At 42.7% G+C, this 15284-nt stretch overlaps 1 protein-coding gene across 6 annotated transcripts in view; it reads left to right on the forward strand.

The window, feature by feature from the left end:
• Positions 1–15284, forward strand: part of ETV6 (ETS variant transcription factor 6) — a 241205-nt gene that overhangs the window by 202397 nt on the left and 23524 nt on the right. For all 6 annotated transcript variants that reach the window (XM_009424865.5, XM_009424867.5, XM_054664080.2 and 3 more), the window contains one exon: positions 880–1014. In XM_009424865.5, coding sequence (XP_009423140.2) covers positions 880–1014 — 135 coding nt within the window. The remainder of the gene's footprint in view (positions 1–879; positions 1015–15284) is intronic.

Below are 15284 nucleotides of genomic sequence, written 5' to 3' on the forward strand. Positions count from 1 at the left end.
ATCTATGAGTTGTCATTGGAGCATTACAAATGTTCTTAATGACTTCATAATTCTTCGAGTAATCTGAAGTGCAAGCTAAGATAGATGTAAAAAGAACATCCTCACAAAAAATAAGAGCAATAAATTGGAATAGTTTAAATTCCCTGCCATTGTTAGGCAGCTACTGAAGCAGTTCAGTAATGTGGGAAAATGTTCAAAACCTAATGTGGAGGGAAAAGATACTCAACTATTAAAAGCCCGCTTCTAACTATAGAACTATAGATAGTATTAACAGGGCTTCTGTATCTTAGTGATGATGGGATTCTAGGTCATGTTTTGTTTTCTTTCTGATTTTCTGCCTTTTTAAAACATTTTTGGGGCCGCGCACGGTAGCTTACACCTGTAATCCCAGCACTTTGGGTGGCCTAGGCGAGTGGATCACTTGAGCTCAGGAGTTTGAGACCAACCTGAACAGCATGGTGAAACCCTGTCTCTACTGAAAATACAAAAATTAGCTGGGTGTGTTGGTTCGCACCTGTAGTCCCAGCTACTTGGAGGGCTGAGGTGGGAGGATCACTTGAGCCTGGGAGGTGGAGGTTGTAGTGAGCCGAGATCGTGCCTCTGCGCTTCGGCACGGGCAACGGAGCGCAACCCTGTCTCAAAAAAAAAGTATATGATTTTCATAATCAAAAAAGTTTGATTTACAACTTCACATCGCTCTGACCTTTTGAGTTTCAAGTGCTGCATTCTGTGTCCCATGAGCTTGGTGAGGGTAGGAGGTGGCAGGTGCGCTCCAATTGTGTCTTTGGCACCGTGCCAGGCACTTAGCTGCTGCTCCATAGATCGTTGTTGGAAAAACATCTTTCCATTTCTTGATTTCCCTTTCCTTTTTCTTTCCAGGTGATGTGCTCTATGAACTCCTTCAGCATATTCTGAAGCAGAGGAAACCTCGGATTCTTTTTTCACCATTCTTCCACCCTGGAAACTCTATACACACACAGCCGGAGGTCATACTGCATCAGAACCATGAAGAAGGTACTGGAAGAGGTTTCTCTTTTCTTGCCTGAGGTTTAGACAAATCCAAGAAGTTTAATTGTTAACTTGATAAGCTGGTCTTATTCGTGTAAGTTCACTTTTCATTCAGTAGACAATTATTGAGTGCTTACTATGTACAAAATACACTCTTGGTTCCCTGAAGCTCACGATCAAAGCGAAGCAGTGAGATGGATGTACACAGAAGCACAGAAGCGTAACCATATAGTAGGCACTGTAAAGGTGTGGTGGAAGGGTCCATGACAGCCAGGTGCAGGAAGCAGGGTCTGCTCATAAAGGAAGCAACTCTGGAGTATGCCTTAGAGCAGTGCTCCCCACCCTTTTTGGCACCAGGGACCAGTTTTGTGGAAGACAATTTTTCCACCAACAGTGGAGGTGAGGGATGGTTTGGGATGATTCAAGTGCATTACATTTATTCTGCACTTCATTTCTATTATTACATTATAATACATAATGAAATAATTATACAATCCACCATAATGTAGAATCAGTGGGAGCCCTGAGCTTGTTTTCCTGCAACTAGACGTTCCCATCTGGGGGTGATGGGAGACAGTGACGGATCATCAGCCATTAGATTCCCGTAAGGAGTGTGCAACTAGATCCCGCGCATGCACAGTTCATGATAGCGTTTGTGCTTCTATGAGAATCTAATGCCGCTGCTGATCTGACAGGACGTGGGACTCAGGCGGTAATACGAGCAGTGGGGAGCAGCTCTAGATACAGATGAAGCTTCACTCACTTGCCCCCACCGCTCACCTCCTGCTGTGCAGCCCAGTTCCTAACAGGCCATGGACTGGTACCAGTCAGTGACCTGGAGGTTGGGGACCCCGCCTTAGAAATCCAGCAGGATTCTGATAAGCAGGGATGAAGTGAAGAACATTCCAGGCAAAGAAAATGACATAAAGGTGGAGTAAGGCTTTGGAATAGAGAGCAATTAGATGACTTGGATTATAAAGCTTATCTTCTCCCACTCTTTTATTACAAAAAATTTCAAACATACTCCAAATAGAATAAAATACATAAACCCTTCTGAGCCATCACCCTTGCCTTCACAATGATCAGCATTTTGTCATTGCAGAGCTAGTCCAAGGAGCTTAGCTTGGAACCAGAGTATGGAGAACTTTGATTTTTGGAATATGGAGGAAAGAAATGGGAAGTCATTGGAGAGTTTTTTAGCAAGGGGTAATAAAAGTTGGAAGAAGGAAAGAAAAAAAAACCCAAATCTATGAACTCAGTGTTGGGCCAGGGCTTTCTGCATCGGGCACCAAAGGAGGCTGGTTAGAGTGCACTCAGTGGCGGTGTTTATTTCAAGTGTCCCGGTTGTTCTTCTTAATCATTGGTAGAAAGCAAAAGACCAGAATTTAATTTAGGCCCTGGACCTAGTTCCAGAATAGGTGTTGGGACACAGAAATAGAGTATAAAAACCTTACTTGAGGCCAGGCGCGGTGGCTCACGCCTGTAATCCCAGCACTTTGAGAGGCCGAGGCGGGCGGATCACGAGGTCAGGAGATCAAGACCGTCCTGGCTAACATGGTGAAACCCCGTCTCTACTAAAAATACAAAAAAAAAAAAAAAAAATTAGCCGGGCATGGTGGCAGGCGCCTGTAGTCCCAGCTACTTGGGAGGCTGAGGCAAGATAATGGAGTGAACCCGGGAGGTGGAGATTGCAGTGAGCTGAGATCGCGCCACTGCACTCCAGCCTGGGCGACAGAGCGAGACTCTGTCTCAAAAAAACCAAACCAAAGCAAAACGAAACCTTACTTGAGCACCGTTGCATTAAACAGTTGAACAGCTTGAGCACTCAGTGATGGATCGTGCCTCTGAGGGTCATGATCCTCCTGCTAGGATTGGTCAGACCACAGACGTCCAAACGTGCATCAGTTTCTTCATGTGTACTTTTCCTTAGGTGCAGATTACTAGGGACCTCAAACCCTGGTCCCTTGGGGCATTTCCTTAAAATGATTGCTCATCCCCAAGAGCAGGGCTAACAATTTTGTTTTGTTGTTGGCAAACCAAAAAATGAGAAGTTTCTTGTTTTTCCTAATTAACACTTCACAAAAGAGAGCCTGACTCCAGGCGATGACACCACCTCCTTGTGCCAAGCATTTCACAGCAGGGCCCCTCGCTTCCGTGATGGAGAACGAAGAGCATTTCGTGCACGCTCCCTGCCTTCCTCTCATCCTTTCCTCCCCTCACTCTACCCTTGCTAAATTTAGCAGCTGCCCTCCTCCCCCAGTTCAGTTTTTCATTCTTTTGCTCTTCCTGCCATGTGCATTTCCGGCTTGCATAATAGCCACCAGCCACTCCAGAGAAGAGGAGGTGGGTTTACTGAAGCTTGACATTAAGGCAAGAAATATATTACCTAGCCTGCCTTTCAGATACAAAGGGTATGTGATGGGTTTTCTTTCTGTCTCTTAGTCTCTCTTTCTCTCATTATTATTATTTTTTTAATCTCATTTGGAATTTAGCCCCATTTTATTCCTGAGTGTGATTGGAGGCTTATGGTCTCTCCTCCTCACAGATCCTTCCTCTTTTCACCTTGGCCTGATTTGACTCAGCAGTAGGTGTGTTTGTTGTTCTCATTGGCAGGAGCTCAGCAATAGAGAAAGCTGGCTTACTCTGAGAGCTACTCGCAAACCAAGTAAATACAGATGTGCCACCGCATACGCTGTAATGAGCTTTCTCTCAAGTATTATGATGTTGGTGGTTGTGAGCTCGGTAGGTAAGAGGATGGAGCTAATGAGGCCGAGGTCAAGGGTGTCATTGCCCTGCAGACCAGTTAGCTCTGCTTCAGACCCAGCTCTTAAAAGTAGTGCATTTTCAGAGACCATTCCTTAAAGCTGATGGCCAGGAAGCAAGGTCTGAGAGCATGTGTCCCCCTCCTTTGTCTATTCAGACAGGGCGCATGTGCTCCAGTGAACAGGTGCACACAACAAGGAGAGAAGTGTAGGTCTTTATCCGGTGGTATCCAGGGAGAAGAGCTTTCCAAGGCACAGAAGTGATATGAAGAGGTGGCCCTCTCCCTATCCTCCTGCCTTTCAGCTATATGGTGCCCTTGATGACAAAGAGAACAAGTAGAGAGGTGCATGGATCAGTACAAGTTTCCTGCCTCCAGCTACTTCCTCTCTCTTTCCCTTCTCCACTGAAAAGAAAAAAATCCAGCTCAACATAAATTGTTTCCAGAATCAATACTGTTCCATTTAATTATGAAGGATAACAGATGATTGATGTGGGCATATGTTAACATACAGAAAGATCTGGTTCTGAAAAAAAAATCTGTCAAGTGAAATTATACATATCAAATATTACTTCCCCAGTGATTTATTTTACATAACTGGGAATACAGTTCCATATAAAAGTATGTTAACCCAAGATGACACATGTTGCTACCAACTTGGCATAGGTAAGTAGGTAGGTGGGTAGGTAAGTAGGTGGATAGGTGGATAGGAATGACAGAATGGAAAGAGAACAAGGCCCAACTCAGCTGTTAAGCAGCCTGGCACAATGAAGCATGCACGGTCAAGTGCAAACAGAAGGCATCATTCAACCGCCTTGTGATTTCACCTCGTCGTGGCCACAAACTTAACCAGTTCAGACATTCATAATTTCACAATGGGCATTTATATCACAGTACAAATGTGTCTTGCTCAATCTAGCACCAGTTCCCCACATGTATCCTCTATGACTTTCTTACATTGAAATCATGCCTTCGTTAGTAGCCACGTGGCAGTGCTAGAAGCTAGGAAGTTGGTGTTAGCTCAGAGGTTCACCTCCATGCCCTGACAGTACACGAGGATGATCATCATGCTAATTCAAACTCTCTATATGTGAACATTTGTTACCTCTATAATGTACTCCATTCTGAAATCACATCATGGCTTGAGCAAAGCAGTCCTCAGATTACACTTACCTCTAGAAAAACCAGCATTTTCACTCTTTTTCCTTACTTATTGGTTATGGGAAGGGAGGGTGATTTTATATAATTAGGTTAACCTTATAATTTTTCACCCATACCAACACACTTATGACAGTGACACAGGGCTCCATCAATAAGTAAGCCAGGACTACATATCAAATATTCAGGCAAAACCAGAACCAGAACCATCCTCGACAAACAAACTGGGGTGAGTGTGTGGGAGTATGTATGTATATTTTAAAGGATGAGATCTGGAAGCCGGGAAACCAGGTCCTAACCCTTCATTCTGCCAGAACAGATCATAAGGGCTAAGTTTCTCATTTCTCTGGCTCTGTCTCCCCAGTTATAAGAAGGGGGTTAGACTAAATGGTTTCTGCAGTCTCTTACAGCTCTCAAATCCCCACATTACGTCCAAGGAACCTGAGTCTTCCTGGGTGATATGAAGATAAGACATATTCCCTTCCCTCAGGGTCTTGAGCATCTAAAATCTAGAAAATCATAGCAGTGTCCTGCCTGGTGTTGCTGAGAAGTGGGAGAAAATCTCTTCTTTCCTCATTTGTCTCACTTTATTCAGAACTTCAGATAATGTTGCCCCTCTGAGAGTGGCAGCAAGAGTAGCGTCATTCACTTATTTCATCATAAAAAGCTCAGTTTAAGGACATTCTTTTTCCTTGACTGTTGTGACTCATTTTATCTTTGTAATATGAATTAGAATGCAGGTAGGTAGTTATGTAGAAAGGAGGTAAAATAAACAATGATATTACTTCCTTCACAAAAACCAGGAGGCAAAGCATCTTTAGAAATATCAAAGCAGTAAATGACTATAAAATAAATTTATTTTGTCATGTGCAGTTGTGATGATAACTTCTTTTCACACCTTAGGTTCTTTTATTTTGGGTTTTATCCCCTTAAATATATATATATATATTTTTTTAATTGTCATTTGTCCTCTAGTGTTAGAACTACTTGAATATTGGCCCCCAAAAACTCAACGGAAACATAAAATAAGCCTCCCTTCTGGGCTAAAGTCTCTGAATGAGACCAGCTCCGCAGAATCGCCCCATGGGACTGGATATGCAGTCTGTAGGGAGAAGGAGCAAGATCCGGATTTCTCAAACATTCTCATCCCGTCACCCCCTTGGAGCTTGATAATTTCAGCTCTTTAGTTCCATCCTGTCCTCTGCCCCATCAAAGAGATTATGGGGCAGTGATTCTTAATCACTTTAATTTGCAGATATTCACACATGCAGGGCTGAGATTGTTTCTATAGCACTGGATGCAGTTTTAAGGTGGCAGTTCTGCTCTGGGACAGCTCTTTATCACAAGGTAAACATGGAAATCGCAAGTGATGAGGAGAACTTTCAAGCATCGAAGTGCAATTGATCTCAATTTTTCTTACAACTAGCACATGGGAATGGCTCAATAATTGAGAGAAGTCATTTCTTTGTGAAAGATGGAGAGGGTGGCATGTGTTCTGCGATGGCCCACAGAAGTTTTATTTATATGATTGCTTTATTGAAGGGAATCGTACCCCTCCTGCCCCACCACCAAACCCAAGTGCCCAAAGACTGCTTTGGCGGAAGGAAATTGTATACAACTTTAATGAGATAATTAAAGAAGATGAGGTATATGAATCTGCTTCTTTTTTTTTTTTTTTTTTTTTTTTTGAGAAGGAGTCTCGCTCTGTCGCCCAGGCTGGAGTGCAGTGGTGCGATCTCGGTTCACTGCAAGCTCCACCTCCTGGGTTCACTCCATTCTCCTGCCTCAGCCTCCCAAGTAGCTGGGACTACAGGCGCCCGCCACCATGCCTGGCTAATTTTTTGTATTTTTAGTAGAGACGGGGTTTTGCCGTGTTAGCCAGGATGGTCTCGATCTCCTGACCTCATGATCCGCCTGCTCGGCCTCCCAAAGTGCTGAGATTACAAGCATGAGCCACCACACCCGGCCTGAATCTGCTTCTTAATAACAAAATAATAGCTAACATTTATTGGGTCCTTGTTGTGTGCCGGCCCTGTTCTAAGCTCTTGTATCTTTGAATCATTTAATCCTCACCACAACCCTATAAAGAAGGTGATATTATTACCTCCACTTTATAGATGAAGAAATAAAGATAAAGAGCAATAAAGTAACATGCCCCAAAATCAAGTAGCAGCGCTGAGATTTAACCCCAGGTGGGGTTGATGCCAGTGCCTGCATTCAATTCCACTGCGCAGAATGAGGAGACCAAAATACATTTTCGTAAATATTTGTAGTGCAGGCGCCCTGAAAATAGAGCACATGATTGAAAGACGAGTAGCAGTAGTGGAGATGAGAACGCCAAAGCAGTTTTCAGGTCACCTGACTGGGGCTACAGTGTGTGGCAGGTCCTGCTTACGTTACTGCCAAATTTATACTAAAAAATGTCAACGATGACTTCTGGGACTGCAAAGTATGTCTAGTTCATAATATTAAAAACTCATGCTGAGTTGGACCGAATTCACCCTTCTAGGTCATTAACTCCCTTGGGATGGGCCGTCTTAGCATCACGAAAATCTCCCAGCCTGTGAGAACTGTGGGTTCTGAGCCAGGCACCGGCTTCTGAGAGCAGACACACTGGCTGTCACCCACCCCCTGAGGAGCCAGCCCCTCAGTGCAGGTCACGTCTTGAAAGCTGGCCTTTCTCTACAGCGGCTTAGTAGGTAACAGGTAGATGCATTCTTTAGCTGCTCAAGTCACATCCTGTCACTGGTTGTAAACCCACTCGATTCTCTAGTCTTGCTGGAATCGTGTTGATGACTGCAGGGTCAAGGAGGCTGTGGGCTGGGGTTTGACATCTTTGTTACACATATTAACCACGGAATACATGACGGAGCCAGAGAGCATGCCGGCACGTATATGCGTGCACTCTACATCCCCCGACTACCTGGGTTCTAATCCCAGCTCCCCAGTTTACCGGCTGTGTGACTTCAGGCAACTGCCTTGGGTCTCAGGTCTTTCTACCTGTAAAAGAAGGAAAATGACAGGACCTATCTCAAAGGGTTGACGTAAGAAAGAAATGAGGCTCCAGCCTGGGCAACAGAGTGAGACTCTGTCTCAAAAAAAAAAAAAAAAAAAAAAGAAAAAAAAGAAAGAAATGAGTTAATACGGAAAATGCCCTTAGAATAGCCAAGCATTCAGTAAATGTTATTCATTATCATGATTCAATATTTCTGGCTATTATTTGGTTGTTTCCCCCCCACCTCTGTTTGTGTAAATTTTTAATTGGGATAAAATACACAACATTTACAATTTTAACCATTTTTAGGTGTACTTCAGTAGTGGTAAGTCTATTCACAATGTTGTGCAGTTGGTTTTTCCTTCCACTTTTCTTAACCATTCTCAATATCGCTACTGCATGCACTTTGTGCAAACATCAGGTTTGTGCACCTTATACGTAGGGAAGGGCCGTTGCCTCCCTCACTGTTATCCAAGAACACCTTTGAGGATTCATCTGCACTATGATTTCTGTGGGAAAATACATTTAAAGTGCCAGTCTTCATTACTCTCAGAACACGGCCTGTTTGGAAGTAAGCACTGCTTGCATTTTATGTCACCTTGCAGTATCTGGCGAGCGCTGGGTCCTCCGTGACCCCTTTGGAACCTTTGTATTAATCTTCTGGCTGTCTCCTTTAAGAACTACAAGATTAACCTTTTTGCACCCCTTTCTGTTCTGGGATTCTTGAATCTGGCAGCAGGTAACGACAGGTCCCATCAGAAACAGGTCAAGATCTTGACTTCCTGCCCTCCCTGGGAGCAGGGCCCACGAGCACCACTTAACACCTTTTTCCCCTGACCCAGCCTCATTCCAGCCTTCTGCAAGTCCTGCTTTCCTCTCCAGGACCTTTGTTCCTGCTTTGCTTCCTATATTTCAGGGCCTAGGGCAGCATGAACTTTTACCTTCTGACCCTTGCCCCTGCTGCAGCATGTGTTTTGTGACGGAGTGTAGGGACTGGATTGTGCAGAGACCCTCTTTGCATCTGTCTGGGCCCTCGGCCTATTACAGGAGGGACCCCTCACCCTTCCTGCCTGCACCAGGGTCCTCCAACTGGAGGCTGCTTTTAGCCCTAGGGCTAGCGTGCTCTCTTAAGCCAGAAGTTTTAGGGGCAAGAGATCCCTAATATGCATGAATGACTCTCACAAGACAGGCAGGAAGTCTCCAAGAGACTTCCTTTACCCCTAGGGAAATGCCATCTGATCTTTGAGATAAGGGGCTGGGAGCAGTTTGATTTCATCTCCAGAGAAGGAAGCCCTCAGTTAAGGGGTCATCTTGCTCTTTTCCCCACTCCAGGGCCTGTCTGCCTTATCTCTGTGCCGCCTGTGACCCCAGGCCTTATACATGATTGAGAGGATTACCCAAACAGACCTAATTGACTTATTGGAAATCCAATCCTTTGATTTCTTAATTCACTTCTTTTGTGCTGCTTTATGAAGACAAAGGAGACTCCCCTATACTGCCTGTGAAGAGCAAGACAGTCTGCAGCCCCGACTGTGAGGACTGTGAGGCCTCCTGTGTCAGCAGATGTGCATGTACTCTCTGTACTGATCCCCTGGAAAGGTGGCCTGTTTGAAAGCAGTCCTGCCCAGGCCTGCAGTAATGAAGATTAAGCCTCAGAGTACTACAAGTTACCCATTTTGTTTTGTTTAGCCCCTTTCATCAAATGCTTATAAAATTCTAGGAGCTTACCTAGGGTTTATTGTTGATAACCTCAAACATATGTGAATCATCCACTCCAGACTAGGGCAGTTTTCTTCTCAGGCCCTCCAAGGGAGTTCAGTGACATTGGCACATTGTGGGGATGAATAGGCTGAAATGCCAGGTACACAGTTAGTGGAAAGACTCCAAACCAAGCAAAGGTTGAATGTCAGGTAACTGGAGTAGGGGGTGTATTAGTTAGCTAGGGCCGCTGTAACAAAGTACCCCAAACAGGGTGGCTTAAACAACAGATATTTATTATCTCACTTTTCTGGAGGCTACAAGTCCAAGGTCAACGTGTGCCAGAGTTGGTTCCTTCTGAGAGAGCTGTGAGGTAGGATCTGTTCCATGACTCTCTTCTCGTTTCTGGTGGTTTGCTGGCAAGCTTTGGCATTCCTTGCCTTGGAGGTCTCTGCCTTCATCTTCACCTGCATTCTTCCCCTGTGTATGTCTGGAAGTCCAGAGTATACTTTTTATAAAGACACCAGTCATATTGGATGTTTAAAATGACCTCATCCTAACTAATTACATCTGCAAGGACCGTCTTTCCAAATAAGATCACATCCTGAGGGTACTAGGGGTTAGGACTTCAACTTATGAATTTTGGGGGAGAGATAGTCAACCCATAATGGGCATAAGAGACCGGGAGTGGTATATGAAATATAGTTTGAATTCCACCTCAAGACCTTGAGCTTATGACTTCTGTCTAGCTCTGTGTATCATTCATACTTCCCACTAATTTTTAACAAAATGACTGGGAGAGGGAGAAAGTGAAACCCAGTGGACTGAGGCTTGAGTGAGCATTACCTCCTGGGCCTGTTGATTTGCGTCTCCCTGGTGACCTTCTTCTCTGACCAGCATCCGTGGGCTTAGGGAAAGCACAATGGTGGAAATGTGATCCTGGTGTGTGAGATGCAAACTTGATCTTAGCCTTTGCTCTCCCTGGAAACTTACCGGTCAGAACTTTCACTAAAGGCAGTTTTTTGTTTGTTTGTTTAGGTTTACTGGTTATTTATTATTTATAGCATGATTAAATTGGGTCAAATTTTTATGAATTTTAAGTAGAGAAACTTTTCTAATAAGAGGAAAGGATAAGAAATCAGACCTTTTTGTAAAGAAAATTACCCCACTTAAAGTCCTGGTTTATTTTAGGCTGTTTGGCAGTGAGAAGAAGGGATTATTTGTGTCTGACAGAGGTCTACAAGGAAAAAGGTTTGGGATCAGAAAACACTTCCAACCAGAATGACGGTTCCCTGCCAGTCCTTGGTCTTTCTTCCTCCCTTCCTTCTGTGCCCACATGGACTAATTATGTCTGGCTTTCCCTCCCTCTTCCTTGTATATTTCCCTTCCATATCAAGACCTTCAGAATGAGGGCAATGTGGATAATTTCCCAGTTTTCCAGCTGGGCAGCTCACCAAGAACAAACCCAGACATCAAGGCCAGACCAAAAAAATCTTCTTGTTTTAGACAGAAGACTCCTACATCTGGGGGATTTAATGCACCCACTGTCCGCTCAGTGCATTTCCTGTGTCCGGAGCTTCTCTGCCTGCCGGCTCTGGTCTCGTAAGTTTCCATGCCCTGTTGCCAACTTATAATAACAGAGGCGGCAGGCAGCAGGCTGAGAATGTCATAGCCTACTCCATACATGGGCACTGCTTTGCAGACTGAAACAAAGCTTGCAAGGTCTCATTGCAGGCCTCTCAGCCTTGACAGTGGTTGTGCCCAGACCACCAGGAGCCTGGAATTAAATACCCTCGGATCCAGTTCTCTACTGTTAATGTTATCAGCTTCATCAAGTACTTCCTCTTTGAGTGATATCTGTGGAGAAATAAATAAATCAAGCTCCTCCAAGTCCTGTTCCTGCCTGGATCCTGAGTCCAAAGTAAAATCTGAGTTGGATTATCCAAAGCACTATCACCCTCCTGCATTGTTCCCAAGGTCTGGGCAGGAACGGAGAGTGAAATCTCTCCAGGACATTACATCAGTTCCTCCTTTACCCTTGGCATGAAAGTTCTTCCTCTCCTGGTCCTCCCAGACTTCCTAAGGCCTGCCCTGAGTGCACACCCACACACTAAGCCTTGAAGCCCAGGACATCAAAGAAAGCCTGCAGGTAACCAGATTAATGACCAACGCCTGTGACCGTTTTGAAATTTATAAGACGGGAAATGGATTCAGGAAATGGGATTTTTCAATACATGGTCTTCATCATCCTTAAGTATTTTTAAGCCTTAATAAGCTTTTAAGTAAAGAGAGACATTCTGTAAATGGCATTTAGAAGAAAATATAGGAAAGTTCAAACTGGAACTGTCTTCAATAGTTGTTTACAGTGATCATATTCTGTGACAAATGAAAAGTGAACCAGGGACAAAAGATAAATACATTTCTATGGGCAGCAGAATTGACATCCATATTATCTATAAAAGGAAAGTTTGCCTTGTCTACAAAAGATTACAGATCATTTTAGTTGGTGCCCAGTAAGCATTTATATGCATTTGGGTTAAAGTGAGGAAGTTAGTGCTTGTCTTTCCAACCTATATCCTTGCAAGGTTAATTAAGCACTTTAAAAAAAAAGCTTTTTATAACAGGAAATATCAAACCTATACAAAAGTAAAGAGAATTGTGTAATGAATCACCATGTACCCATCACCAGTTTTGATGATCAACTCAAGGCCAGTCATGTCTTCCTCTGTGGTCTACCTCCTCTCTCCTTCACCATCCCAGATTATTTTACAGCAAATCCCAGATATATAATTTCTCTTGTAAATAGTATCAACAGGCTGGGCGCGGTGGCTCATGCCTGTAATGCCAGCACTTTGGGAGGCTGAGGCGGGCGGATCATGAGGTCAGGAGATCGAGACCATCCTGGCTAACATGGTGAAACCCTGTCTTTACTAAAACTACAAAAAATTAGCCAGGCGTGGTGGCGGGCACCTGTAGTCCCAGCTACTCAGGAGGCTGAGGCAGGAGAATGGCGTGAACCCGGGAGGTGGAGCTTGCAGTGAGCAGAGATCATGCCACTGCACTCCAGCCTGGGTGAAAGAGCGAGACTCCGTCTCAAAAAAAAAAAAAAAATAGTGTCAACATAGGTCTCAAAAAAAGACTATAAAATCGTAATAGAACCATCATATCACTTGAAAACTAGTAGTTCCTCAGTATCATCAAATAATCTGCTAGTGTTCACTTTTTGCCAACCATCTCATAAATGTTTTTTACAGTTTGGATCAGAATCCAAACAACATCTATACATTGCAGATGGTTAACGTATCTCTTAAGTTTTTTTCAACCTATAGGTTCCCATCTGCAACCTTCTTGTGTGTGTGTTTGAGCAGTCCCTCTCTTCAGGTTTTTTTAAAGAGGTCAGCCATAATTAGTATATTTGTATATATAATATATTATATATATTAGCGTAGGCTTATATATACTATGTAAGTATATACTTATATAGTATTAGTATATACTATATATCATATATACTATAATCATATATAGTATATATGGTGTGTGTATATATATATATACTATATATCATACTATGCATATATAGTATATTAGTATAATCTCCCCCTGTACATAGTTTCTTTTTTTCCTCTGGTTGCTTTCAAGATTTTCTCTTTATTTTTGGTTTTCAGCAGTTTGACTATGGTGTACCTGGGTGTGGTTTTTATTTTACATATCTTACTTGAGATTCTTGGACCTTCGAATTTACTGTTGTTGATAATGTTGTTACCAAATTTGAGGACAATCTAGCCATTATTTTTTAATTTACTCTACTCTGTTTTTTTCTATATTCTCCTTCTTGGACACCAATTACATGTGTGTTAGACCATGTGATATTGTTCCACAGGTCACTGAGGATTTGTTTTGTTTGGATTTCATTTTTACTGATCTGTCTTCAAATTTTCTAACCCTTTCTTCTCTCATCTCCGTTCTGCTATTAAGTCCATCTAGTCCAGTCTTTCATTTCAGATATTATACTTTTCAGTTATAGAATCTTTATTTTGTCTTTTTTTTAAATTCCATTTCCCTTTTGGCAGCCTGTATGTGTCATCATTTATTACAACCATGATTTTCTTTTAGGGCTTGAACTTATTTATAATAGCTGCTGTAAAGTTTTTCTGTTTGTTTGTGTTAACTCCAACATCTGCGTTATCTCAGGTTCTGTTTCTGTTGATGGCCTTTCCTCCTTATTATGAGTCACATGTTTGTATTTCTTCTCATATCTAGAAAATTGTGACTGGATGCTGAGCACATTGAGACACTGGATTGTGTTCTGTTCCACTGAAGAGTATTGACTTTTGTTCTAGGAGGCAATCAAATTACTGGCCAGTTACTGTGAATCTGTAGAGGCATGGTCCTACGTTTCATTAGGTCCAATCTGTTTCTATTTTGCCTTTTGCCCTTAGCAGATCCCCTTGTCCTAGGGTTTTTACTCCTACATTGTGGCCATTCTGGGGTAACAAACAGCCTGAAGTGTTTACAGAGCCTTTGAACTTGTTGAGACTCAAACTCTGAACTCTGTCTCCACTGCAGTAGCCAGTAGCTGAGATTTCTGCTCATATCTTTTGATTATACAACTGTTGCTTTTCACTGAACTCCAAAGGGTCTCCCTGGCACTTGGGCTATTCGGTAATCAGACAAGAATTTGAGGAAGCTTTTACATGCCAATTTAATCACTCTCCCCTCTGAGGCTCCCACTGTATGGGATTTGTTTCTTCAATTTTCTGCCATTCTGGCAGCTACCTACTCTATCTCAAGCAACTTTCTGTTTATCTTCTAACTGCCCCTGTGCTGCACAGACTGGGGAGGAACATGCAGCATAGGGCAGTTAGGAGATCAACAGAATCAGGGGGAAAGCTGTTTAAATATGGACCTCACTCTGTGCAGTTCCCTTCTTTCAAGAGTGAAATCCTCTCCGGTTTTTGTCTGCCCTTGATACCTTCAAATAGTTTTTTCAATGTATTTAATATGGTTTCTTTCATTTCTATCCGTAAGAAGGTTAGTTTGGTACACGCCACTCTGCTATTGTTGAACTGAAATTGCCCCTTTCCTTGTTTAGATAAGTGGTGGCAGATCATAGATACTTCATCTTGCTTTTCGTATCTAACCATAGATTCTGATGCTAGTCCTTAGCAAAATATCAAGATACTCCTCATTCCTTTTTACTTTTACATAGTACTCCATTTTTTAGAGATATATACTATAATTTATTAAATCAGTCTTCTATTGATAGCTATTCCAATGATGAGGCACTTGAATTTATGGCAGTGGGTTATACAGTAGTCACAAAATAAGCCCTTTGCCTTCAAAGAGATGATCTTTTAATATTGTGAACAATATTTTTGTTCAGTGATCATATGATAGATGAGATCTAGTAGAACTTTCAAAAAAGAAAAAAGTCCGCATTTTCTTCTTAACCCTGTGTAAAACTTAAAACCACGATGTCTGTCTCTGTTTACTGACCCTATCAAATTACTGAATTCACTTTATGTGTTCTTCATATATATATTATCTTAATGGACAAAGGTGATATGTTTGACTTGCTTTACTTAGAACCGTGGACAATTCTTTGACCAGAACAAGGACAGCAAGCATGCACATCCTTTTGGTGAGACTGCCCTGGGAACA

Source organism: Pan troglodytes, chromosome 10, assembly GCF_028858775.2.
Source record: "Pan troglodytes isolate AG18354 chromosome 10, NHGRI_mPanTro3-v2.0_pri, whole genome shotgun sequence".
Lineage (NCBI taxonomy): Eukaryota > Metazoa > Chordata > Mammalia > Primates > Hominidae > Pan > Pan troglodytes.